The 27,096-nt window shown below is 49.0% G+C and overlaps 8 protein-coding genes across 8 annotated transcripts; 3 read left to right on the top strand and 5 right to left on the bottom strand.

Moving 5' to 3' along the window:
* Positions 1 to 44: 44 nt before the first annotated feature.
* On the top strand, positions 45 to 785 carry N7500_009507 (mitochondrial 37S ribosomal protein mS41; the record flags this gene model as incomplete). Its single annotated transcript, XM_056680646.1, has 1 exon — positions 45 to 785. The coding sequence occupies one exon, from the start codon at positions 45 to 47 to the stop codon at positions 783 to 785; it is 741 nt and encodes a 246-aa protein (XP_056528028.1).
* A 415-nt stretch (positions 786 to 1,200) lies between these two features.
* On the bottom strand, positions 1,201 to 2,949 carry N7500_009506 (cytochrome P450; the record flags this gene model as incomplete). The annotated part of the gene is made up of 4 exons (XM_056680645.1): positions 1,201 to 1,266; positions 1,320 to 2,384; positions 2,422 to 2,634; positions 2,704 to 2,949. The coding sequence occupies 4 exons, from the start codon at positions 2,947 to 2,949 to the stop codon at positions 1,201 to 1,203; spliced, it is 1,590 nt and encodes a 529-aa protein (XP_056528027.1).
* Positions 2,950 to 3,497: 548 nt separating this feature from the next.
* N7500_009505 (uncharacterized protein) lies at positions 3,498 to 5,656 on the bottom strand (the record flags this gene model as incomplete). The annotated part of the gene is made up of 6 exons (XM_056680644.1): positions 3,498 to 4,105; positions 4,160 to 4,176; positions 4,231 to 4,361; positions 4,419 to 5,014; positions 5,064 to 5,565; positions 5,618 to 5,656. 6 exons carry the CDS (start codon positions 5,654 to 5,656, stop codon positions 3,498 to 3,500), a joined length of 1,893 nt encoding a protein of 630 aa, XP_056528026.1.
* A 477-nt stretch (positions 5,657 to 6,133) lies between these two features.
* On the top strand, positions 6,134 to 12,215 carry stt4 (1-phosphatidylinositol 4-kinase STT4; the record flags this gene model as incomplete). Its single annotated transcript, XM_056680643.1, has 4 exons — positions 6,134 to 6,141; positions 6,192 to 6,378; positions 6,441 to 10,868; positions 10,926 to 12,215. The coding sequence occupies 4 exons, from the start codon at positions 6,134 to 6,136 to the stop codon at positions 12,213 to 12,215; spliced, it is 5,913 nt and encodes a 1,970-aa protein (XP_056528025.1).
* Positions 12,216 to 12,815: 600 nt separating this feature from the next.
* N7500_009503 (sugar porter family MFS transporter) lies at positions 12,816 to 14,764 on the top strand (the record flags this gene model as incomplete). The annotated part of the gene is made up of 4 exons (XM_056680642.1): positions 12,816 to 13,124; positions 13,201 to 13,457; positions 13,520 to 13,943; positions 14,006 to 14,764. The coding sequence occupies 4 exons, from the start codon at positions 12,816 to 12,818 to the stop codon at positions 14,762 to 14,764; spliced, it is 1,749 nt and encodes a 582-aa protein (XP_056528024.1).
* Positions 14,765 to 15,314: 550 nt separating this feature from the next.
* Positions 15,315 to 16,049, bottom strand: N7500_009502 (uncharacterized protein; the record flags this gene model as incomplete). The annotated part of the gene is made up of 1 exon (XM_056680641.1): positions 15,315 to 16,049. The coding sequence occupies one exon, from the start codon at positions 16,047 to 16,049 to the stop codon at positions 15,315 to 15,317; it is 735 nt and encodes a 244-aa protein (XP_056528023.1).
* A 975-nt stretch (positions 16,050 to 17,024) lies between these two features.
* On the bottom strand, positions 17,025 to 18,988 carry N7500_009501 (putative YT521-B-like splicing factor; the record flags this gene model as incomplete). Its single annotated transcript, XM_056680640.1, has 4 exons — positions 17,025 to 17,522; positions 17,578 to 18,200; positions 18,291 to 18,872; positions 18,931 to 18,988. The coding sequence occupies 4 exons, from the start codon at positions 18,986 to 18,988 to the stop codon at positions 17,025 to 17,027; spliced, it is 1,761 nt and encodes a 586-aa protein (XP_056528022.1).
* Positions 18,989 to 23,011: 4,023 nt separating this feature from the next.
* N7500_009500 (putative ARF GTPase activator (Csx2)) lies at positions 23,012 to 26,608 on the bottom strand (the record flags this gene model as incomplete). Its single annotated transcript, XM_056680639.1, has 4 exons — positions 23,012 to 24,398; positions 24,445 to 26,294; positions 26,357 to 26,487; positions 26,545 to 26,608. 4 exons carry the CDS (start codon positions 26,606 to 26,608, stop codon positions 23,012 to 23,014), a joined length of 3,432 nt encoding a protein of 1,143 aa, XP_056528021.1.
* Positions 26,609 to 27,096: the final 488 nt, after the last annotated feature.

Here is a 27,096-nt window from a genome sequence, read left to right as displayed (position 1 = left end):
ACAAAGTCGGGACTTTCGGCATCCTTCCCGCAACACCTCTCACTATGAGCGTCATGGGAATGCGCAATTCACTGCTAGGCAGCTTGACACTGCGCCTATCCCAGCCTGTGTCAATTTCCAAGCAATACGTTCGATCCCTCCACAAGAATGCGCCCCCACCTGTGCCATCTCCGACCCCTTTCGTTCCTGACGTCCAGACCTTTCTCACGCTGATCGGCCGTGAAATGTCCAAACAAGCGAGCAAGATCCCCTCATGGGAAGAACTTTTCACTTTAAACTCCAACCAGCTCCGCGAAGCTGGTATCGAGCCAGCCCGCCAGCGACGGTACTTGATCCGGAAGCGCGAGAAGTTCAGAAACGGATTGTACGGCCCTGGAGGTGATCTGGAAACTGTGGTTGATGGTGTTGCACAATTGCGGGTTGTTGAGGTGCCGATTAATGCCAGAGGCCTGACACATGAAGCACAAGCGGCCGTTCAAACTTCTTCTGCTACATTGTCGCCCGGTATGGTGAAAGCCATTGTCAACCTGGCACCGGATGCTACCACATACCAGTATGGCAAGAAACAACAAATCAAGAAATTTGCGCACATGAAGATTCACCGTGGCTGTCAGCCCATGGGTCCGTTCCTTCAGCCCTTGAAGGGTTCCAATGGTACTGCAGCTACCATCTCGGTCCAAGAAGGTATGTGGGAGGACAGGCGGGGACAGAAGGTCGATGGTGGTGAGCGACGACGCCGGGAAGTCCAGAACAAGAAGAGACTGGATGAGAGAAAGAAGGCGTGAATGTGAACGGTGAAATACCACTTTAGGTATCTTGCATATTTCTTGTTGAGCCTGGATGTTCAAATTCGAATTGTACTATACTATTGCTACACTATTGCAATCATGATTTTTTTTTTTCATCTTCAATTTTCTTCGATTCTCTAGAGATCAGTGAGGTAGGTGTTGTTGTGTCTGATTAAAATGATATGATTGAGTTATGTAAACATTTAGAGAAACATGCGATTCAAAGTCGCGAGAAGTGAATATTCATACAGCAGAATCGTCTCAGTGTGAAAAAATCCATGATGCTATAGCTGTCAATTCCACTGAGCGAGCTGGGCTCAAGTACAGTCCGAATCTTGACGGCATCAATGCAGGGCATTAAAAAAATGTGATCAAAATGTGAATGGGAACCTTTTCTAAAAAGTAACTCCGATCATTTTTTGGATCCACGCTTCTCGTACTGAACAAAGGATGTACCCAGAGGCTTGGAGAAGAGGGACTAGAATATGGTCAGTTTGAACACTAAGTTGATCGTGATAGAGGATCACTTACCGAATAATCCGTCTCGGGGAAAGGTGAATCAGCACTAGGCTTGGAAAACTTGAAGTGTCTTACCAACGCAGCCAGAATTGTGCCTAGCTGCACATAGGCAAACTGCTCGCCGATGCAGCGATGGCGACCAGCACCGAAAGGCAGGTAAGGGCTGTTGGTGCCCTTGGTGACCAGGCCATAACCATAGTCGATCTGCTCCTCATCCTCTTCCTTGGTCGCCTCCGCGTCGGCTTCATCCCAGCGGTGGGGGTCCCACTTCAGAGGCTCGGGGAAGAATTCTGGAGAGCGAGCGGTAACACCGGGGGAGGACAGGACATTATGAGTGGTGGGGATAACATAAGAAGTGCCTTCCACAGGCATGGGGTTCTTGACGGCGCGAATAATGGAGTGGATAGGAGCGTGGATACGAAGGGTTTCCTTGATCACCTTGGAGTGCAAGTCGAGCTTCTGGAGTCCTTCGTGGGTGAGAGGAGGCAGATCAGAGCCCAGAATCTGAAGTTGCTCTTGGTAAAGCTCCTCTACTATTTCAGGGCAGGTGGCCAGGCGGAGAACAATCCATGCAGCAGTAGATGAGGAAGAGTGCTGGCCGGCCATGAGCAACGCAATCATCATGTGGGCAATTTCCTCATCGGGAATCGGGGTGCCATTCTTGTAAGTGCAGGACATCAAGTTCCAGACCATATCCTCAGAGTCTTTCTTATCACCGGATGCACGGCGCGCCTTGATAATATCCATGTATGTGTCGGTCAGCTTCTTCTGTGCAGCATCACGCTTGCGGTTGTGGGGGAGCGGGGCCCAAGGCAGCATAAAGTTGATAGGAGCGAAACCCTTATCGAGATCGTGATACATTTCGGCAAAAGTCGAGTCGAATCGATCGCGGACTTCCTGTCCTTGCAACGAGCGGGATGCGGTGTAGATTGTGATTTCAGAAATGACCTTGGAAACATTGAAGGTACCCTTGGCGTCTTGGAGAGCCGGAGAGTTCTTCACGAAGTCATCGACCTCATTCATGATCAAGTGAACATAAGACCGAAGTGCCTCGGAAGTAAGACCGAATTTGACAAACTATGCAGTGGTCAGTAGCCGAACTTTGTGGTAGAACCCATTCCTTCATACCTTCTTCTGCTCCATGAGCTTCGCATTGGGGCAATCGTAGACGACATGACGGCCGAAGACGGGGGTGGTGAGGGGGAGAGTAAACCTCTTCGGCGTTCACATCACGAAGCTTGCCATTGAGGATGAACTCGTTGCCCTTGGTGCCTAGGTAGACGGTGGTTTTCTTGCCCAGGAGGATGAAAGTGAAGATGTCGCCATACTGCCAATATGAATCCCCGAATTAGCAAGTGACCTTTGTCTGAGGGTCCTACCTTTGCGATCAACATACCTTGGCGCGAGCGTTGTTGAAAAACGTATATGGGTCCATGCCATAGCTGATGGTGCTTCCAACAAAGGGGAACCAGTGGAAGACTACAGGGGGCTCATGGGCTTTCTTGAAGAAGAGCTGGCGCAGCACATTGATCACGACTGACAGCGCAATGAACGACAGCGCTCCAACACTAGCTAAAGTGTATATCGACTGGGTCGAGCACTGCTCGCAGAAGGATGCGAGGAAACTTGAGAAGAGGCCCATGTTGTCCAAAAGCCCCAAAAAAAGAGTGTGTCAAAGGAGAAAAGAAAGACAAAGAGACGAGAAAACAGGTTCACAATTGACCTAGAACCCAGTTTGTCTCCAATTGCTCAGAAAGAAAGAGATGTTGAGAAGATTAAACAGGAGGCGAAGGAAAATAATTAAGTCTGATATCATTCGGCGAACGACAGACCCGCCCCTGGACTAGAGAGATGCCAAGGATATATAACCATCGTACGTTATTTTTATTGATTTTTTTCTTCTTAGCTCCTATATTGTCGATAATATCTGTTCTATTCAATTTTCTACGTTCTGATTTGGCCAAGGGGGTACGGAGTATCAGGCCACTTCGGCCCAGGGGCTCCCGTATATGAGGGAAGGATTTGCCTACGGAGCACCGGGTGTACCGAGAAGGGTCATCCCTATGTAGTGTGAATCTGTGATTTGGACTTAATTATACACTCCCATTTGATTCGCCCTAATGATCTCTGCCCCATACGCAAACTCTTCAATAAAAAGTTGTACGTCCGTACTCCGTACAAAAAGCCACATCAATTGTCATACAAGGTAGGATCGCCACGCTCCCCAATATTGATGAAATCTTTAGGGGCCCGGTCGCCACTGGGTGAGACTTCACGGGGCACCTTGGCTGGTCGATTGTGGACACGTTTCGCGGCTTCATTTCGGAACACCTTGACTGGTTTCTCGCTGCCTTCGGCGTGCTCACTAAAGTGAGCATCGTTGATGCTGCTCAACAAGGTCCGTTCCCGCTGAAACTTGCGCTTAGAAAAGTCCAATTTACCAAGAGCCCCTGTCAGGCCATCTGTGCTGTCAGTGACACTCGGGTACTTCCCGGTCATCCAAGGATGTTCGAGACACTCCTCCACGGTGATTCTCTTGTTGACGTCCACAGTAAGCATCCGGTCGATGAGGTCTAGAGCGGGATCTCCAACAGAGTCCCAGTATGGTGACGGGTAGTCAAACTTGCCCATCTTGATCTGTTGGGCGAGAGTCAATGGGCTATCTGGAGTATTCAGCTCATCCGAGAACGGCGGAAAGCCACAGAGACAGATGTAGAGTACAACACCAAGGGACCATACATCCACAGCCTTGGTATATTTTCGGTGGCGGGTATCTTGCAAAATCTCCGGAGCAACGTCTGCAGAATTAGTCTTCACACTAGTGGTTCAAGGTCTCATCCTTGGTGACTTACAGCTTGGTGTACCACAGCTAGAGACAAATGTTAGTGGTCATTCATATTGACACAGACGAGGTTTCACCTACAGGGTCGTTGTGAAAGATTCTTCCCCAATAATCTTAGCCAGCCCAAAGTCACCCAATTTCACATTCAAGTCCTTATCTGCAACTAGAATATTTTCTGGCTTGATATCTCGATGCACAATCCCTCGTTCATGCTGGTAATATATTAGCTATCCCAGTACCGTATGTGTGTGGATTGTCGATATACATACTAGATATTTCAATCCGTCAAATAGTTGACGGAACACACCGCGGGTTTCATTCTCGGTCATTTTTTGATTGTTCACAATCCAGTTGAATAGTTCTCCCTCGGGTGCCAATTCAAGGACCAGATAAGCACCATCACTTTCATCAAAGGGTTCCTTGAGACACAGTAGATTCGGGTGATGAACGCCCATCAACAATGCAATCTCTTGCTGCAGCGCATTGTCGTTCTGTGATTTTTGCGAGTCACCAAGACGTCTTTCAAAGACTTTGACTGCATACTTGTCTCCGGTAGATCGTTCAGCACACAGATAAACGGTTGCAAAGTGGCCTTTGCCGAGTTGCTTGAGAATCCGGTATTGCTGACGGAAACCATTTGTTTCCCGAGTACGAGGGTAGCGGAAGACAAAACGAGCTTCATTCAGAATGGAAACTTCATCACCGTCCTCCAGTTCTCGGTGCTTATTACGCCCAACAATGGCATCATTAACAAATGTTCCATTGCTAGAGAGGTCCTCCAGCACAGCAACCATGTCACCTTTCTTCTTTTCAGCAAAAATAAGGAAGTGCCTGTTTGAAATTGTGGGAATTTCAAGGACGCGATCTGACTATGGTCAGAACAAACACTTGAGAACCATCAAGCTATCACTTACCACACTCAGGATGACGGCCGACCAAGAAGCCACCTGGCGACTTGGCACTCTTGGATTTTTGGGCCTTTTTCCCCTTGGTTTTGGCAGTATCATCACCATTATCGCAACCATCGCGCATCCTCAGCACAAGTGGGCCATTCCCATTCTCATCTAGTGGTAGCAGGTAGCCCCAGACCCCCTCCGCGTCCTCATCCTTCACATCGTCTGCGAATGCTCTGGGGGGATACACGAACTGTGAAAGCGCCTGGGTATCCTCGAACGCTGGCGAGGAAATCGCGTGTGACAATTCGGGTTGGGATGAGATTTGTTGATGGCTGTTGCGAGGGCTTTCAGGGGGTGTGACAGTAAGCTCGTTCCGAGTCTCTGTAGCGGTAGATTGAGGACCAGTGACTGGGGTTGGTAAGTAGTCCAAGTCGACTGGTGTGTCTTGTTGGACTTGACTCGAGATTCTTTGAGAGCGTCGAGGTTTTTTTTGGTCTTGTGAATCTGCATCGATAGTAGCCTACAGTAATCCTTGTAAGTAAACGAGTGGCACCAATTGGAGTAAACCGTACCCTTCCTCGCTTGAGCGAGCTTTTCTCACGGGGGGCCATAACACAGGGCTGTTATTACGCTGACTGGAGAGGGTTCCAGACCAATTAGCGATAGCTATCGGCCAATTCAACAATGGCAGGAACGTCAATACAGACAGTTTTTTTTTATTCTGCACAGAAGAAAATACACCGAGGATAGGGAGGGAAAAAGAATAATGAGGCACGAGAGGAGGGAGAATAATTCTATAGCTTTGTTTTGGGGGGAGGAAGAGTCTGGAGAAAGCTCCCCTGTGGCTCTCCGCCTCAAAGATTGGCAAGGGCAAGTACGATGACCTGTGTTTGAACATATTCTCTATATATTGTTCTATACTTATTAAATCCGTTTGTTGTATATCAAGTAGTATAAATTATAGATATGTCAACAAATAGAAGCCTTGGTGGTCGGACCTAGGTTTGTGTCTTTCAAACACGTGCTGTCCCCTGACCTCATTCTCCAGGTTTCCCCATTCCCAACCTTAGGCCCTTAGGTTCTTCATCATGGACGGGTATGTGTCATTATTCGATTTTTGCATATCATACTAATGGATAACCACAGCCTCTCAGGTGGAATTAGACGACTCGCTTTCCAAAAGCTCGCTGCTTTAGCGGTTGAGCCGCGTGCCCGCGATGGAGATGTATCCGAGCTTGTTCGCCTCGCGGAGCAGTCTCAACCGACTTCGGAGCATGATGGTGACCTGAATGGAGTCTTGAGGCAACAGGCCCCAATATCCCAGGTTCCAATGGTGCGTTCCTTCCCCCACGCTGCCGACCCCCGTGTAGTGAGTACAGGCTAAAGTTTGGACAGGGAATCCGCGAACTAGATGTCCTCCTGGCTCTCTGCAAGGCGGCCTCCTCGGTGAACGATTCAGAAAATGCTGCTCAGTTGGCACTGCAACTCTCTCGATATCTGCCGGAATCCCACAGCCAGCTATTTCGGTCCTCGCCCTTCCTCCATGGTGTAAAGCCGTCGCCTTGGGAAACCCTCACAAACAACCTGACTCTCGCGCTTTTGTCGTTGGGAACTAAGTATCCAGATTTGCGACAGACGGCCCTCGAGGCTGTGCACGCATATCTAAACAACTGCGCCGAGGCTATCAATGCGGTCACACCTTTCCAATATTCTAGATCTGAGGCGGGGCGACAGGGCGTTATACATGAGTCTGTTGCCGTCTTGTCAATCGCCGTTTCCCTTGTGGGGTTTATGGAAGCCTCCGCAGAATACACTTCAATCTGGCATGCAAGCGAAAAGCTACACATTGTCGATAATCTGCGTGCGATGCTGTCCGAGCCATTCCTAATTGCAGTGGAGACGGCTTCGTCCACTCTCCGCAATGCAAACGTCGCGGAGCATGCTCTCAAAGACTGGAGAAAATACACCCGTCGATACGCTGCTCACGGTCGCCCATTAGGGGCTATGCTTGTGCAAGAAGGATACATGCGCTTTGTGAAATCATGCGTAGCCTCGCTGATCGGGTTCCAGCACCTGACTGACGAGCAACTCTTGGATGACTACATGACTGGCGTAGGTATTGCCAAAAGCTATGACGAGACGGATGTCTCCCTGGTCGAGCGCGTCACGGATATCATTAGCGAGGAAATTCACTTGCTAGAGGATGGTTCTGATTACCTACAAGTCGGATCCCCTTGGCAACAACACCTTGCCTTCTCTGTTAAGGGACATGCCCTGGTAGGCTTCCTGAACTGCGTGATTCTTGGCGAAGATGCAGCCAACAACGAAGTACTGCTATCCTGGCTTGAGGATACACTGCTTGACTCCCAGCAAATGTCGAACGTAGACCTCTCAGTGACAGTTTTGAAGTGTACCGCCATTCTTGCACGAATGTCTCCAAATGGTGCATCTATTGGAAGACGCTGCCTTTTGAGGTTCCTCGCCCAGGGAGGTGTGTCAGCTCGCACGACCGTTGCCGTTGCTTCTCGGTGCCTCGCGCAGGTCCTCACTATTCTTTCCGAGGACGCTGTGATTACTACACTTTATTCCCTTGGTAATGCGCTAAGCCCGAGCACGAACGTGGATCAATCTAGCCAAGACCAACTCATTGGAGATCACACTGGGCCCGGCATGAACCTCGAGGCATACCCTAAAAATGCAAGCCAGACTTCGCTCTCGGCAAATGGCGAAGATGACACTATCACATACAGGAATGTCATCCATGCCATCGTCACAGTTGCGACTAATTGCCACGATGGTAAAATCAGCGCATTGGCCCAGTCTATGCTTCTGCAAAAGATTGGCAAGCTCAATGTCGCAGTTGATGCATTCATTATCCAAGAAACTGCCGTTCTTGCTTTGAGCGGCGGGCAAGCCGAGTTCCAGCTCTTATTGAAGTTTTATGCACGTATATACCTTGATGGCGTTAACAAGGGACTGAATACCGTTTCTGATGCTGTTCAATGTGCTATGGCTTACCTTTCAATCTCGTTGGATCAGAAGTCGCCACTCCACAGGCTTTATCTCGTCCATTTGTTGGAGAGCATTATCAATAAGGGTGATGTGCCAGACCTTGAATATGAGCGCCACAAGGAAATAATTTTTGCCGCGGATGATATCACCCCTCTATTGAAACCGCTAGCTCTGCTTGTGTCTTCCAATGGTACTTCTACCGGGGTTCCTGGATCAGCCTTGGAGTATGATGAAGCCATTTTGACTCTATTCCGAGATGCTTGGTTCAATATCGCTATACACGGAATATCCCTCAGTTCCAGTGTTGCCCAACGGCATCAGAAGGAACTCCGCCTTCTTGCACATCATTCTCCTCCTTTGGTTGCCGAGAACCATATGGAATCTCTGGAGAGCGACGTGGAATTAAACACGGTGCTCAGACGTGGGATGGGACCACAACGAGCCATGGAACAGAAGAGAGCTTTGATTTCTGAACTTCCCGGCCGAGAATCCGATATCAAGAGATTGGACTATTCAAGAGCAGTGTTTCTTAACGCCGTGGTTTTGGTTGAGAGCCTCCGTGCCTCCTCGGGGGACTCTACCAAGACGCTCAGTTATTTCCTTGACCCAGCTTTGGCCACTCCGGAGATGGTCGTATGTATGAATGCTGTTGCTGACAAGGCGGTTACCTGTTATTTGTCTCTTACACTTTCTGGAGAGCACGATGACTTTTCGACCCCGTACCTGTCCAAGCAGCTTGCTGGATTCCTGGTGGCTTGCTGTCATCGTATAGAAAGAGTTCAAAGTATTGCGGCGCAATGTGCTGACAAAATCATTCGCGAATGCCCTTCTGCCTTGTGTGAAAAGCATTCTTTGTTTGCTTTGCTTGAGATTCTGACTGTCATGTGGTCTTCCTGTCTTCAAGGAGAACTCGATGAGTTTGAGTGGAAGCCATCCTTGGTGTCTCCCATGGGAATAGTCGAGGTCGAATTACCCGACAACTACGCGTTGAGAAGGGCGACTCTGAATCGGTTCCATGAGCGGGCCAGGACCTGGGTGACAACCGTCCTGAATATTGCCCCATTAGATGTCAAGGGACTACTCCAGACCTATCTTTCCGAATATGACGACGATGGTGGCTACGGACACATTTCGATGGGACGTTCATTCGCTCTCGAAATGGGCTCCTATATCCCACAAAGTGACCCGCGGCTTGGTTCAATTGACGGCCATGGCAGCAGAGACTTCAATGTCGCATCTGATTTCATGGCACTGTATACGACACGCCAGAAGTATCGACGTCCAGAGATACCTTCTCTCGGCGGGTTGAAGGGAGATACTTGTAGCGGCTATGTTGAACAGCCCCGTGTTAATATTTTGCCTGAGTCTGCCGATTCTTTGGAAGAGACCCTCTCTCGCCTATATAAAAAGAGCATTTCGGGCGAGGATATCCCCCTCGTGGAAGTCAGGGATGTCCTTCGGCAGGCCGCGGGACTTATTTGCAGTACCAGCAAGCCACGACTCTCCGTGGTTCACTACTTGGTTGCATTGCCTTTCCAGATTTTCACCAAGGAGACAGTCAAGCTTGGTGTATCTCTTTGGCTTGGTGTCATCCACGAGAATCCAAACACCGAGCCACGGATCCTATGCGAGGTGATCGAGGCTTGGGAGAGAAGCATGAAACGCCGCAAAGGAATGTTCGATCCTACTTTTGAATACCTTGATCCACTGCATACTAAGATTGAACTTCTGCCAACTGACAAAGATCTTATGCTTCGCATGCAGCAAAAAGCCCAAGACACCCTCTCGCCGCACCTGCGAGTTCTTCATTTCTTCGAGAGCCATTTCAATGCGATCCGCCTAGGAAATCTGCAAGATCAACAGCTGTTTTGTCGCTTGATTGGCAGTACCGTTGTTGGACTCTCAAAGACCAAGGGCCATCCATTGGCGAGGGAAATCCATTTCCGTATTGTGCTCCTCGGCCTCAAGGTTCTAAGGCATCTTAGCCCCCGGAATAGTGGCGCATCTTGGAAACTCAAGGACCAGATTCTGTCTGCTGCTTTGAGTTGGTTCAAGCACCCTCCACGGTGGTCATTTGGAGGCAACCGGCTGCAGATCAAGGCGGAGGATAGAGTTCTGAGCGAGGTGACTGCGGCCTTACGAGGCGTTTCAGGTATCGCTGCTCATACGCAAGGATCGTACAAGTCGTTGCAGGCCAAACAAGATCTGCTTCAAATACTCGTGGAGAATGAACGATCTCGGCTTCGAGTTTGGCTCTTCCCCCTGGACCCGGAGCGAAAGCACCACATGCCTTCGATTGGAGGCAAGCATCCCGATGAAAGCCCCGTATATCTACTTCGGCTTGCCTGGGCGGAAAATGCAGGGTTGGCTATTCAGATGGCTGCCCGGTTCCCCTCGCCAAAAATGCAAGCTGACCTTAGATCATTGATACTCAATTTTCCCGAGAAGGTCATTGAGGAGCCAAGCGCTCTGGAGATTATGTTTGACAACTGTCTGCCCGCTGATGTCGGCTCTCAGTTGAAGTACATGCTGTACTGGGCCCCCGTTACTCCCACGGAGGCTATTACATACTTCATGCCCGCTTACGGCAACCATCCTTACATCTTGCAGTACGCGATGCGGGCGTTGGAGAGCTATTCGATGGATGTTCGGTTCTACTTTGTGCCACAACTCGTTCAGGCTCTACGCTTCGATGCTCTAGGCTATGTAGACCGTTACATCCTCGAAACAGCCAAGTTGTCTCAACTGTTTGCCCACCAGGTCATTTGGAACATGAAAGCCAACTCCTTCAAAGACGAAGATTCTCAAATTGTAAGTATTGACATTGTCGAAGCTTAACCACCCTTTGCTAACATCCTGCCTTGACAGCCGGACCCTATCAAGGATACGCTCGACCGTTTCCTAGATAACTTGATCTCAAGCTTCTCGGATGAGGAGCGTGCCTTCTACGAGAGAGAATTTTCCTTCTTCAATGAAGTCACGGGTGTCTCCGGCAAACTTCGCCCCTACATCAAGAGGAGTAAGCCCGAGAAGAAGGAGAAAATTGAGGAAGAGTTGCGTAAGATCAAAGTGGAAGTTGGAGTGTACCTTCCCAGCAACCCTGACGGTGTGGTCGTTGGTATTGACCGCAAGTCTGGTAAGCCTTTGCAAAGTCATGCGAAGGCGCCTTATATGGCAACGTTCCGAATCCAGAAGACAAGACCACGATTGATCGAAAAGGCTGAGGCTAATGCCGGTGACCACCACCACCACCACCACCACCAACGTCAATTGACGAATCATTCTGAACCTGAGCAGGAGACATATGAAGTTTGGCAGTCGGCTATCTTCAAGGTCGGTGACGACTGCCGTCAGGACATGCTTGCCCTACAGATGATTGCGGCCTTCAGAAGCATCTTCACCAGTATTGGCTTAGACGTTTGGGTCTACCCTTACCGGGTGACCTCGACCGCGCCTGGCTGTGGTGTGATTGATGTGCTCCCCAACTCCATTTCTCGAGATATGCTCGGCCGCGAGGCCGTCAACGGGCTATACGACTACTTTGTGTCGAAATACGGTGGCGAAGAATCTATCCGATTCCAAGAAGCGCGCACCAACTTCGTCAAGAGTATGGCCGCCTACTCAGTCATCTCTTACCTGCTGCAATTCAAGGACCGACACAACGGGAATATCATGATTGATGACGCCGGCCATATCATCCATATTGACTTCGGATTCTGCTTCGATATTGCACCGGGTGGAGTGCGATTCGAGCGCGCGCCTTTCAAGTTGACCTCCGAAATGGTCGCCGTCATGAGCGGAACCCACGACCCAGCCCATCACCAGGGCGGCAACTCGGGCATCAACCTGCCAGGTAGCTCCCACAACCCGACCAACACACAACCATATCGATGGTTCGAGTCGTTGGTGGTGAAGGCATTCCTCGCATCTCGGCCTTATAGCACGAAGCTGGCCCATATAGTCTCTCTCATGCTTGACAGTGGTCTTCCGTGCTTCAAGCCCGAGACTCTGAAGAATTTCCGTGACCGGTTTGTGTTGGACAAGAGCGAGCGCGATGCAGCTGAGTACATGCGAGAACTTGTGCGCAAGTCGTACATGAGCGTGTCGACTAAGGGTTATGATCAGTTCCAACTGATGACGAACGGCATTCCTTACTGAGACTGTTTTACTTGGGCCATTCGCTTTAGAGAACTGAATTGCATTTTTGTATGTTTCTACTTGCCATTCTACCGCACGGGTATCGTCGGTCTATTATAATCCGCACATATACACATAATTATGACCAACGATATTTTCTAGGGCCGTCGGAGATCATTTTTCGATAGAAAAAGTATTGACGTCACGACTTCGTCGGCACCACGACATACCGATTACCTCGGACATATCTACCACGGAGTCTGATTATGGGTATATACATCGACAAAGATCATGTACATGGTCAACTATAGTATAAGCAACTTCTGGTGTACTGTTCATGAAAATATCATACATAGATCGCCAACATCAGGGAAGATAATATAATACACAAGGCGGCGCATTCAATGTGACGATCTTCTAAAACCTGAGAACTGTTCCGGAAGTGGCAATATGACGATGCAAAGACACTCGACCTAGACCAGGTCTTTATAATACGCAAGATAGCCCTGGACATGATTTCTGGACCTTTAATGCCAACCCCATCCGAATGAACCCAGACCTATATTAACACATGAGACTACATCTATATATTGTAGATAAACCTTCACTTCTCCCATCTCCATGAAAATCCCATTTCTCAACAAGTCCAAGTCTCCACCATTGACGGACTTGTCCGGGGAGTCGGCGGTGGCAGATCGTGAGAACGAAAAGAGAGGCATCGGCCTGGATGAGTCGCATGTGCCATGGGTGACGTGGAGGTCACTGCTATTAGGTGCGTTTGTCTCGATCGGTGGTATTATTTTTGGATATGATACTGGCCAGATCTCGGGCTTTTTGGAGATGAGAAACTTCAAGCAGCGGTTTGCGCTGCTGAGGCCTGATGGGACGTATCACTTCAACAATGTCCGGTCTGGATTGATTGTTTCCCTGGTGAGTGCATATTGTTGCATGTCTTTGAAAGGCGAATTCGAAGAAAGTACGCGAATGAAAACCTAACGCTTTCCAGCTCTCCATCGGTACATTGATAGGAGCTCTCCTCGCCGGACCATTGACCGACCGAATTGGCCGAAAATGGTCCATCTTCTTCTGGTGTATCATCCTCCATGTCGGACTGATCATCCAGATCTCCTCGCCAGCAGGAAAATGGTACCAGTTCATGATGGGACGATTCATAACCGGATTCGGCGTAGGAGCTTGCTCACTACTGGTACCCATGTACCAGGGTGAGATTGCACCACGACATATTCGAGGAGCGATGGTGTGGTAAGTGATCTTCCAACTTTAAACATTGCTGTGCACATCAATAACCCTCACACAACTCCCAGCTCCTACCAATTATTCGTGACACTGGGAATATTCGTCGCCAACTGCATCAACTACGGCACAGAAAGCATGGATAACACGGGATCGTGGCGAATCCCACTTGGTATCACGTTCTTTTGGGGCCTTGTCCTTGGAATTGGCATCCTCTTCTTTCCGGAAAGCCCTCGATTTGACTACCGAAATGGCCGCGTGGACCGCGCGCGACGCACCATGTCGAAGCTGTACGGCATACCCGAGAATCACCGGGTGATCGTGCATGAGATTGCCGAGATCGAGGAGCAGCTAGAGGCCGAGCAGGGGGCACGAGGCGGGCTCCGCGGTTGGTTTGAAATGTTCAAGGCGCCGCGCATGATGTATCGTATCATACTTGGCATTGTGCTTCAGGCTCTGCAGCAGCTGACGGGTGCCAACTATTTCTTCTACTATGTGAGTGTTTTTTTTTTTCGAAAGCGATATGATACACATCGAGCTTGGCTAATATGTATTAGGGAACGGTGATCTTCAACGGAGCGGGAATCAGTAACACATACGTGACGCAGATGATCCTAGGCGGAGTGAACTTTGGCACAACCTTTGGCGGACTATACGTGATCGAGCACTTCGGACGACGTAAGTCTCTGATCGCCGGCGGTATCTGGATGTTCGTCTGCTTTATGGTATTTGCGTCTGTGGGTCACTTCTCGCTTGACGTGAAGAACCCACCAAATACACCCGGAGCAGGCAAAGCGATGGTTGTATTTGCGTGTCTGTTCATCACCGGGTTTGCGATGACGTGGGGCCCGATGGTATGGGCGATCGTGGCCGAGCTGTACCCATCCCGATACCGGGCACGTGCTATGGCGATGGCGACGGCGTCGAATTGGCTGTGGAATTTCCTAATTGGATTCTTCACGCCATTCATCACTGATGATATTGACTTTGCATATGGATATGTGTTCGCTGGATGTTTGTTTTTCGCGGTGATTATCGTTTACTTCTTTGTCATTGAGGGCAAGGATAAGACGCTTGAGGAGATGGATATGATGTATATCATGCGTGTACCGCCGTGGAAGAGCAGCAAGTGGAAGCCGCCAGAGCCGGAGAATCGACTCACGACCGATCAGCTCATGGATCGGAAAGTTGCAAAGAAGTATAACAAGGAGGAGGAAAGCGCAGCGAGCAAGAAGGCGGCAGAGGTACCTGGACATTCACATGCTGAGACTGCGGAAGATGCTGCTGGGACTGGACCTTCTTCGCAAATGGCTTGAGGGTTGGTTGACCTTGGGGTGACACGAAAAGTTGAAGTGTCTGTATATGGTCCGAAGGAAGGATGCAAGGAGAAAAAGGGAGAAGCTCGCGTGATATTGGGAAGTAATGAACATACGGGGGAAGTTCAGTGTATGTATATACTGATCAGAACAGAATAGATATAGAGTACTTCAAGATGCAATTCATAGTCCAATAACCAGTGAATAGTGGATGTCAATTTGGTAGTCATAAAGAATAAACTCATCATCACCAGGATGTGTAAGGAAGAAGGCACAGAAACATATGAAAACGCCGATCCCAGAGTTAGAAACGAAAAGCTGATCATCCTCCATGAATCATTTTGATACATATTCCACCTATTTGCAGAAAGAGGAAAGAGCTGGGAGGACACATCCAGAGGATGGATACCCAGATTTGGTACAAGCCTGTTGAGACTTTTGGCGCCGAATGCAGAAAACAGAAAGGAGTAAAACTGAAAGAAAAGAAGCCAGAGAGGGCCCGGTAGCACTGATCAGGATATACTTCCCTTGGAAAGTGAGGATTAGATTTCTAGTCCATGAAATCACCTCTCAAGATCTTCTCCTGGAAGAAATCCGGTTTGTTCTGCTTAGGCTGACGGGGCATTTCCCGGCTAGGCTGTTCCATCGACGCGATGGAAGCGGCACGCTGGTGGTAGCCGGAACGTTGAGCTGCCTGCGGGGAGACAGGGCCGCCGATGGAAGGGGCACGCTCGGCACGAGAGCGGAGGGCCTCTGACCAGTTAAAGCCTTCGCCTAAGGGTCGTCGTGATGCGTTAGTCCCATCCAGAGGAGACGTTGAAGTACTTGCGGAAGATCTGGTAGTAGCGAGGGCTGAGCCGGCCGGAGGAGAACGGCGTGGGCCTACAGCAGATGGAGGGGGGTAGTTTCTACCATTGCCTATGCTTCCTGCACGAGCATCACGCAGGGCCTGTGCACCAAATGAGACACGTCTCCCAAACTGCGAGTTGGGCGAAGTTCCTGATCCTTGCTCGTCCTCGAGGGCATCCTCAGCTGGAACATTGGAGCCCATTGAGCTAGATAGGCTACCTCGACGGAAGTTGCGGTTGCCAAAGGCGGACGTCTGGGTGGGGGGCCCCGAGAGGCCTAGCGTGGTAATTGACAGTCGACGCTGGTTGGACTGTGGGGTTGTAGCCTGAGTGTTGGATGGGTTACTCGGCTTGGAGAAGATGTCGGCGAGGGAACCACGACGTGGACGGTTCTCCGCATTTGGGACCGAGATGGGGGAGGTACGATCGTTGGACATTGTCAGATGAAGGAGGGTCTGAACCGAGAGCACGAAAGATTTGGACGGCCTAGCCGCCCTTCTGGTAAAATAGAAGAGTTGGAAGGTAGAGTAAGATCCAAGAAGAGTGGTATGATCTCAACTTGGAGGAAATCTGGGAGGAATGGTGGGGATATTGAAAGAATTGAAGATGTTGAAAGAGTTCAAAAAAGAGAGAGATGTGTCTAAAGGCAAATTTCGATGTTAGAAGACCGGCAGAGAGAAAGAGAAGAGAAGAAAGTGGGAAATGCTCGAGGTACCGTAGAAGAAAGCTAAGCATCACATTATCTGGGGAAAGTGGCGCTAAGTGGAGAGAGCATCCACGTGACATCTCGATATCTGGTTCAGGTAAGTATGTAATCCAATCTCATTGGCTGAGTGACCTACTCTGAGCATTATGATTGGCCGAATGTTCAACGGTACCAAAGTTGAAGGAATGTGTTAGCAGCGGAATGATTTGGTACACTATAAGCTTATATGAGGCTATATAAGGTTATATAGGGCTATATAGGGTTATATAGGGCTATATAGGGTTATATAGGGCTATATAGGGCTATATATATGGGTGTAGGTATATCATGACTTCGTGTCCTCATCAATTTACAATATAAAACGCAATAAGCAAGCTGTTTATAAGGTACCGTGCAGAACCACCGCCAATCCCTGCACAAAAGAGGGGAAGCATGTTCCTAGCCCAAAGAGAGGTAAATGTGTAAAAGATAGACGTACATCGTGTATTGCTCGTTTCCCGTAAAGTGTAAAAGTGTTATATGTGCTGGGTATCTGAGTTTCTGGACACTGAACCAGAAATCTCAACCCTTATTTTGTTCCTGGAATGAATCCCCTGTGAAGATTTCTGCCATTGTAGGACATGAAACAGGCTGCAGATTGATGAACCACACAGACACGAAACAGGGTAGATCATCCCCAGGTTAGGAAATCAGGAAACCAGAAACTTCAAGGCAAGTGAAACAACTGAATCAGCTTCCGGCCAATCGTCGGCTCGATTTCAGTGCCATCGCGAGCAACTTTAATTTCCCGATTCGCATTCCATGGGTTACGAAGGCCACGGGTGCGTTGAAAGGGCACTCGCTCCGTTGAAATCCATTGAATGCGGAAGGGTTTACCAAAGGTTTGGCCCTCTTCTGGATCCTCGAGTTCGGCATTTTTCTCCACGCTCTTTTCGCTGGCGGCGTCGTTCTCATCTTCCGACGACTCGACTTCCCAGAAGATAGTACCCCGCACGGAATCATCAATGATTCGGCCCTGAGGCGCTGTCGAGGTCGCCGCTGTCAAGGTCACTTCGAGGTCGTCAGGCCCGGGCGGAAGATCGGGCCGAGATGGCATCTCCAAGGCGAGTTCTTCGTCGTCGCTGATTGGTGACATCATGCGTGCGTATCCAAAATATTCGCCCGATTTGTTGGCGGAGAAGATTAAATAGACGTAATCGGTGGTCTGGGTAAAGGTCAGTTTCGGTCATTCAAGTTACTACATGTATGTTTATATTCACCTCAAAAGCCTGATTCATTGCCGCCTCGTTGTGCGACTGCGTAGCCCAAATGCCACTTTGCCTGCTCAGCTCAAGATCCTCCACCGTCAAGCTTTTGACAATAAAGTACCGATCGACCAGCCGGGCCGGGGGCGGGTAGTTCCCCGTAGCGGGAGCTGCCGAGCTAAGCTCCAATGTGCTTGAATGTTCCTCACCCGGATCCGCAATAGTAGTCGTAGGAGTAGCTGTGGCCGTAGCAATATCCTCCAATCGTGGTCGGGGAGCATGATTCACCATGGGACCTGCCACACCTACAGACCCGGATCCTGGAGCCGTGAATCCCTTTCGTAATCGGCAGACCACACGCACACCCTGGAATCGGGAGTCGTGAAACCTCGCCAACGCCGCGACACAGGCAGCAGCCGACTTGTAATTCACAAAGGCACAATTACTCTTGGAGATTAGAAACACACTCTCGATGTCGTTTGTTGCATCTTGTGAGAAGTGGTCCTTGAGATCCACGACGTTGGCTCCTGGGGGAAGATTTCCAACCCAGAGCGCGTGGCCGGATTGCTTTGGCTTTCGGGGTGGTCCTCGTGGGGTACTCGGAGCGGTCGGGGCTGATTGCGAAGGGGAAGTATTATCTTTGGATGAATCGCAGGTTAGTTACGATTTCCACAAGCGGAAAGGTCCGAGGAGGGGGGGAAACGGAAAAGAAAAGAAAAGTAGCTCACCAGAGAGGAGCGGTTGGGGGTGGGCTAATTTCATGGGATTAGATCCATCCACGATGGTCTTGGAGACGTCGTATTCCAATTCCACCACTCGTTTATCGGCTTCTTTGCGCATAGAGGCCGGTTTTGAGGGCGAGGTTGAATTAGTACGGACTGGGGGTGAAGCCTGGGGCATTTGTCCAGTGGGCACCGTCGGTCCGTAAGGGGGACCCCATGGCGAATGAGGGTAATAACCCGAGGCATAGGGAGATATCTGCCCGGGACTGAGGTTTTGCATTTGGGTTCCATGTGGCTGGTAATGAGTTCCTTGAGGGATCGCATATGGCGGATAAGCTGGGTAAGGCATGCCGTACATGCCGGAGTTGTGTCCATACGGAGGCATTGGCATAGGATACATCATGCCTTGCCCGTGGGCTGCGGGATATTGATGCATTGACTGATGATCATATGGGGAGCCTTGTGAATGATGACCTGGGAGGGGATATGTCATGCCCATATTCAAGGGCGAAGAGGTGGTTCCATATCGAGCTTCTGCGAAGCTGGAATGGTGTCTGGCATTGGGTCGCGCTGAAGCAGAAGATGCAGCTGAAAAAAACGATTTAGTCAGTCAAAAGGACTTGGGAAAGATTTTGAAAGGACTAACCCTGTTCTAATACCGGTGCTGTCCCGTCTGCTGTCTTTTCTGGAGGAGCATTGCCCATGGGGGCCGTCGACGAAACGTTCAATTGCAGTCTTGTTTAGAACTACGTTATAGATTTTAGTGTCTGTAGAAACCGTACCCCCTACTCCAGGTCTTCCTTACCTGTAGAGAGACAAAGCCCGGGACCACCGTTCTAGCAAATCCACAAGTCAGACTGCTCTCTGCACGATAGAAACGAAGTAGGATAGAATGTAAAAGGGAATAAGATCAGGATCGAAAGCAAAACTCAAGCTATACAAGTTAGTTCCGATGAAATATAGATGTGTTCAAAAAGAAGGAAAAAAAGAGAATTCAAAGTCGAGGAAATTGAAAGGGGAGGAGAGAGGAAAAATCAGCGCAGACACACGCACTAACACCCCTCCTTTTAGGCCATAAGCCCAAAGCTCACAAAATTCGAGTAGGTGGGACAATGGGAAAAGACATCAAGGAATTATAGAGTAACAGGTTTGAGGGGAGGGGAGAGGTGGGTATGAGAGATAGGGGAAACTTATGGCTCATACCTAGGAGTCAACATATAGGGAAAGAGATCTCCAAATGCCATGGCAGAGAACTAGCAGACAGAATACATAGAAAAAAGAGAGAGAGAGAGAGAACAAGGTAGGGGAAATTAAAAAAAAAAAAAGTTGACATACCTTGTTTCAAAAAGGCGTTGTGTTACTTGGTCTAGACAAGGCCAAGGAGAGAGAGAGAGTATTTTGGTCAATGGCATTCAATAGAGTCAGATATAAGGAAAAGAGAGCCCAAAGGGAACTAAAAAAAGTGTACACTATGGTTTTAAGGTGGTCCTGGGAGAATTGAAGCCAATCAACTATTTGGCAGACAAATGGCAAACAGGCTGTGGCTGAGTATGTCAGTGGCTTCATAAAAGGAAGTATATCTGGCAAAGATATATATAATATATATATATCTATATCTATATAAAAAGAAAAGAAAAAAAAAGAGAGAAATTGGTAACGGGTGGGTTCGGGTATATACAATTTTATATGTGAAAAAGAAAGATATAGGCCACTTTCCAGGGAACCCTGGTGTGGCTATGAACAGAGGCACTTGGACTCTGCAAATTTAAATTGGTGTCATTTGTGTAGAGCTAATTGTTATTTTTAATTCTGGATTTTCCCTATTGGAGTGACTTGCCCGAGCCTCTTAGAGCCGAGACCAATAAGAAAAAGGCTACATATTTGCCACAAGACTCCCTGGGAAAAAAAAAAAAAAAAGAAAAGAAAGGAAAAAAAGGAACGTTGAAAAGAGCCGAGAAAAAAACATCCAATGAGAAGGGAGTATATAGATGGAATGAGCTATCTGGTACAATGGTACAGGCGTTAGGCGCCTATCAATGGGACAAAATGAGGCTTTGGATCCGACGGGGGCGTTTCATGACAACGGCATATAGACCGATGGGGCTGTTCTGGATACACTCCCACTAGGCTCGATCATAATCCCACCAATGGATATTCCACTTTGCAGTTCTTGGGAGTACAAGAGTATTCAATCCCAGGGTTAAACCTATTTTAAGAGACATGTGCTACTGTATAATGCAACAGAGCATGTCGAATCCCAACTTGAGAAAAGCTTACCTTGCGTATGAACTCGACATTTCAAGAGTATACGTGAAGCCGTTGTACCCTTGATCAATGAAGCTTGATCCAAAGAAAAAGACAACATAAGCACATCAAAAATTGTTTGCAAATGAGCCAATTGAAAAAAAAAAAAAAAAAAAAAAAACCAACAGAAGAAAGAGAGAAAGAGAGAAAAAAAAGGGACAAGACGAGGTGAAGTTGGATCCACCCGATTTCTCCATCGGCATCTCAGGCCAGCCAATCAGAAGCCGGGATTGGGACTACAATTGGCATATAGGGCTATCGACCTAGGTATATACGGAGTATACATCATTAGAATAGTCATCATAGTAAATGAAAAAAAAATGGAAAAAAAAGAGAGAGAGAGAGAGAGGATGGAAATGTTCTCTGTGGCAATCACATGTGTTCATATCTTCCATATTGTGCCATGGAAGAACCTAGACATATACCCACTGCTGGCTTTTGAGCAAACCAATCAGCCCTGTGAGAAACAGCCACAGTGACCCGAGAGATACTTAGGCATTCAACTTTGAATCCCAGTGGGGACCAGATCAATGTTCTCCAAACTATTAGCAGAAGGTAAGGTGCGTTGCATCCGATCAGCCCGAGAATGTCACCTAGAGAGACATTAGTACTGGAGAAGTAGGGTATGGTTTTCCATGGTATCTTGTACCTGGTACCCATGATATAGACTACCAGATTCTTCCTCTTCTTCCTCTTGGATCTCAACGTAGTTCTTCTTCTGATTGGATATCTCAAAAGTATCGGACAAGTTCTCCGGGTCAGCTGACCAATTCGTTTGATATACATGGACGTACTTTGCTTCAGGACTGCATGGACTAGTGTATATCTATCTACATACGCTGCTCAATGCATTCTCAGCCATGACTCATCTCAATCACACCCTCCACCATGCTCACAATATACGTCAAATGGACCGGAGATTATCCGGAGATTTCCTGGCGAACTACTACATGTTGTACATCGTGTATGGGCAAAGCAGAGAGCCACTGACGCACTTTTATGATGTAAGTTGAACATTCCCATTCAAATGGCGCATTCTAGCGCCTTCCTTACACCTTCTTCAAAGCCAAGTCAGCGATCTATCCAACCGTAGAAGGTGAGTGGTCGAAGTATTTGACCTTGAAACGCCACAGGAACACCTGAGGTATAAATGACGTCATGATAACCTCCCCACAGTATGAGTTCGCTTCATGGAGCTACGATGACCTTGCTATACATTGTTGATCTAGATCAGACTTGGAGTGATCGATTATAGAGAAAACATTCCGACCGCGTGACGGATTGCGCCTACATTCGATTGCAAGACTCCAAGAAGTGCCTACGTAGGAATCTGAAGATTATATGGGTCATGTACAACATGCGGAAGTACAACATACCAAGGTGGAGATGGCATATTGAACAATTCCACCCTTGATCATCAGTGGCTTGGTAGCTATCGCCCCCTAGACTATTCATAGCCCCAATCATTGCGGGGATCAGCAGAGCTCCAAGCAGGCCATATGGCGTTATATACAATGGTTCCTTGGCCACGTCTCCAGATCTCCAGATCCACGTTCGGAGTACTCCGTCTTGTACATCTTTCTATTTTCATCTAGAAACCTGCAGGTCCTTCCATCCTCGGCCACCGCTAGACGCCACAGCCCCACGGCGTTGCAGTCCTAGCTCCATGAGCGTTGGGATTATCGTCAGCTGCTGGGGTCAGTGTGGATGCATGGGCGTATTGGGCTTGCCACTGTCAGGCAACCTCGTTCCTGTACAGTATCCAGCATCCAGTAGAGTATCGGTGGTCTGTTTATAGATATTCTGCTATGGGAAAGTGGATGACGAGGGAAGCCGAAGACAAGAGCCATACGCTAAGTAGCTCCATTCGGTATACGTCGGAGATCACTATGCAAGGACCCCCATTCTTCCATGGCTGTCACGATTGATCACTGCAAGAGTTGAATGATCCTCAAAGCTCGCTAAGTACAAGTCGCCCGGAACTTCGGACATCCACCAGTGCACCACTACATGTGATTAAACAGAATAATCCGAGCCCAGGGCAAAAGGCAACAGACCGGACCCATATTTAAATTCGTCCTAGGAAGACAATAAGCCATAAAAGTAGTGAGCAATCATCCAAAAAGCAGGATCGATATGCTTGTATCAAGAATTGACACGAAGAAGGGAAAAAGAAACGAAAGAAATCACCGCTTGGCCCTGACAGAAGTCAGAGAGCCAAAGAGCGGAGAGGAAACAAAAAGATCCTGGCCGGAAACAGAAACCAAAGAATGAAAAACAAAACAAAAAAAACAAAACAGCAGTTCATCAAGAGGGGAATTTTCATGCGGAATGTCATTAAACACTGATATAATTACGATTATGGGCGGCGCTGATGTGCTAAACGGGGATATAGACAAGATAAAGCGCGAGTGAAGAGCCCGTTATCGATCAATTCCAAGGGAAGCCACTTTCCCTGCAAAGCGGGCACCAGCGCTTCCCCGTTTGGAGAGCTTCTCTCGGTCTTTGTCCCTGGTCTCTGCCAGAGTTGGTGTGTTTGACGAAGAGGAAGATTCCTTGCTGCGGATAGTTGGCAAAGAGCCCAGAGTATCATTTGCAGAGGAATGTCCACCTAACGGCGGTGGAGGCACGCTGAAGGCAGAGGGGCGGGCAGTCCGCTGGCTGAGGTAGAGCTTGGCTGCGGGGGAGAGAGGGATGGAAGGAGGTTGTGGTGGAATCTCTGCACCATTTTGGACTAGCAGCTCAGCGATGGGGAATGGGATGGCCTTTGCGCTAGACCTGGCGGCGAGAGTGGTTGGTGGGGAGCCCGGGGACGCAGGATCGGCTGCGGCGAGGGCAAGGAAGGTTGCATGTGTGTTACGGGAGCGATCGGTGATGTTGACGTTGCCACGCAGGGCGAGGCCATAGAGGACGCCTTGGATGTTGTTCTGTTTGATTGACGCCAAAAGTGTTTCATCAGGTGTCGCAAAGCGAGAATGTGGTGACGGCAGATGCTCAACGTAGGCTCGATCAACATATTTAGCGGTGATGAATTTCAACCGCTGTTCTCGCGTAGAACTAGCGCTCGGCTTGAGCGTTTGATCCAGGTTCGCCTCCCAGATCATGTTGCTGACGCGATTTCCAATCTGTAGGAGAATCTCGACAATGTCGTTCGAGAAGGAATGTACATCCAATGTGAGAGAGCGAATCTTGGAAATATGCGTGCCCAGAGAGCGGTGAATTCCACTACATTCGATGCAGAGAATGATTCCGAGGTTGATGGACACCCATTCAACCTTGGACGACGATCCGCAATCAGCACACCAGTTATTGCCTTGGTCCGCATCTCGTACAATCTGCAGGAGTTTTGCAGGATTCTCTTCAAAGCTGTTGCTATCATGGCGGACATAACCCGGGCGCGCACCGACAGTTGTTCGACGAATGACGCCAGCGTTGCTACCTGAGCTAGAGGAGGAATAGGAGTGATGGCCAGACACGGACGAGCTTTTTCCTGTTAGAGCGGAACCAATATCCCGACTGCTGGGCCTATCGCTCCTAGATGCAGAGGGAGGTGGAGTCTCTTGGCCCTCGACTGCACTTTGCAGCGCGTTATTGATCGACCTGATCCAATTCGACATGTCGTCCTCGGACGTGGCTTGGTAGATACGTTTGAACTGGGGTGTGATCACTTCAAAGCAGAATCGTCGTTCTGCATTTCGCGCTTCACGGACGGACGCCATACGCAGATCGATGGGGTCCATATGTAAATCCAGCTTTTGTTTCCAGTTACTGTACTCGGATAATTTTCCTTGATCCAAGACAATCCAAAATCTGAGAAAGTTAGGAGTGGGTCAAACATTCATGCGCTTGTACTTACTTGTGCCATGCCTGTTTGTTGATTCCCTTGGGATCAATGTGAGATCCTGGACGGGAAAGTGCCCACAGGAGGCCTTCTTTCCGTTGTTGGCCACTGCTTCGATCGGACCCAAGACTGTTCTGCTCCTCGAGATCTCGGATACCCTTGAAACGATTCTGGCTCGCGGTGCCGACCGCCGTTGGGTTTGACGTGGGTGCACTGGCCCCTGTGGCTGATGTAGCTGATCCTGCATTTGCTTGAGACGAAACCGATGAGGTGTTGCTGATGACCCCTCGAAGCTGGGAGCCAGTGCTATCAGCTCGACCAAGCTCCACCTCGGTAGAAGGACCGCTGTTGGGAGTCCCAGGAGATATAGCAGGTATACTCGTCGCACTGGCCACTACGTCGGGCTCAAGATATGGGTTACTGCCATTTTCCAGAGCCCGGCGTTTCTCTTCCCGCTCTGTACGCTGAAATTGGAACTCCTTGTCGGCTTGATCCACCTCGTGGATTAGGGCATCCAATTGAGGGGTCATTGCTTCAACATTTTTGGCAGCCAACAGGAAATTCTTGGCCTGACAACTTGCATATTTGGTGAGATGTGAGAGAACCTCTTGCTCCTTGCGACCCCCATGGAGATCTTGCATGAATGAGGAGTAATCAAATCGTCTCAATTCAAAATTCCGGCGTTTGACTTGATATTTCGAATCGCTCTCGGCACGCTTCTTCTCTTTCAGCGAATCCTGTCGCTGGCCTAGATACCGACTGACATACGCGTAATAGTCACGGCTCTCTTCATCCCATTCCTTCTTCTTGGCTTCTGCTTGCTTAATGTCGTTGTTATATAGCTTGACCAGGGGATCAATCACGAGTTTCTGGAGTTGGGTCGTGTTGAGTTGCTCGTACTTCAAAATCTGCCGAGCGATCTTCTCAAAATAATGATCTAATGCAGGCTGAATGGCATTTGCATTGGACGTAGACGCATCATTCAATGAGCCTATGAACGCCTCCATGGCTTCATTGCAACTAGCTTGCGCTAGCTGTGCGCTCTCGGCTTTCTTGAGGACTTTTTTTATTTTGCTTCGCATGTTGCTTGTTTTCGACTCTAACGCTTTCATCGTCGCTCGGAACAAGGGTCCATCCTCCACTCCGCTCATCTCATCACCTGCCCGCGAATGGGGAAGGTCCACCTTGGCTGGTGGTGGAGGAGGGGGCGCGGACGGCGGAGGGGGCGGGAGAGACTTTTCCACTGGCTCAGGCGAAAGAGTAGACGGGTTTGGGTGGGTGGATTCGGCATCGCTATAGTAAGATAGGACAGACTGGGTTGATGAGATACGAGAGCGCGGGAAAGTGGGTAACTCCAGGTTTGGCGATGAGATCTGCGGACTCGGCAGGGGACGATTGGAATTGTGAACCCAGAAGGAAAAATGGGCGAGGGTGTTGAGGCGGTTTGTTCTTTGATCGTAATCCAAGAAGCTGCAGCTGTTGCGCCAGCCGCCACCTTTGTCCTCTGTTACCTTCGGAGGCTTCCATCTCCATGACCATTCGAACGACACGGACGGGCTGCCCCCAGTAGAGTAATCCCCGATGAGCTGGACATTGGAATTATTCTGAAGGTTAGGGTTCGCATGGAACTCTCTTGTGATCAGGTTATCGAGTTCCTTTGAGTTGGATGCATGAGCGAACGTGAGGCCGGTGAGACTGGTGTCTGCCACCTCGGGCATGGTCGTTGAGACACCATTGACGGAATTTGGAGCATTGCCGGTCTGTGTCTGGCGAATGATAAATGTGAATTTGAAGATCAGTTCCTCCTCATTCGACAGTCGTAGCATGAACGTCGGGATCGGAGCGACGGAGGGGGTGTCGGGGTCCTGCATTTTGAGTCTTGTTAGCTAGACGACCCCATACCTCTAGCCTATTGGGTACTGTTTACCTGAATATATTCGATCGGAGTATCGTCGCCGGCATCGCGCTTGGCTACGAACCTCGTCGCAGGGAACGCGTTGGGGGATAGAGTCAGAAGACGACGTCGTGGGTTGCTTATCGTGACGGATGCGATCGAGACTACAGCAAGTTCATCAGTATATCAAGAGGACCAGAGCCTCGATGGTCTTCACTTACAGCGATTCTGATCTTTGAAAAACAAGTTCCCCGCATCGTCAAGGCGGCTGGCAACATTCCCCATGATGGCAAATGAATCTCACGGTGTGAGAAAGGGACCGAAGTAGACCAATCGTTGGCCATCGACGGTCTGCGAAATTGCAGTCGGATGGCCTACTGAAGCGTGTCAAGGAACCGAGTAATCAGTGGTGTGTAAGGGGGAGAAGAGCTAGGATGTGAAGGAGGGGGGGGCGAGAGTCGGATAAAATGTGTACACCCCCATATGTCATTTGGAAAGCTTCTCTTTCGTTCAAGTTTCTTCTCTTGGTAGATTTAGATCGGTAGACATATGAATAGTCAATATGTATGTGTGTACATATATATATACAAGCACATATAAAATTTAATTCATCGTTTTGTTATAAAGTGATATCTAATGAACCATGTACATATATATCTATGACCATAACCCCATTCCTAACCCAAATCCATACATTTTAAACATTTTATACATTTGATGACCCTTCTAAATATCATTGTATTAATAAAACTAGACTAGGCGAAACAGCATAA

Source organism: Penicillium coprophilum (assembly GCF_028826855.1).
Source record: "Penicillium coprophilum strain IBT 35676 chromosome Unknown utg000006l_segment0_segment0, whole genome shotgun sequence".
Lineage (NCBI taxonomy): Eukaryota > Fungi > Ascomycota > Eurotiomycetes > Eurotiales > Aspergillaceae > Penicillium > Penicillium coprophilum.
The sequence above is the reverse complement of the archived record's forward strand: the minus strand, read 5'-3'. Positions and strand labels throughout refer to the sequence as shown.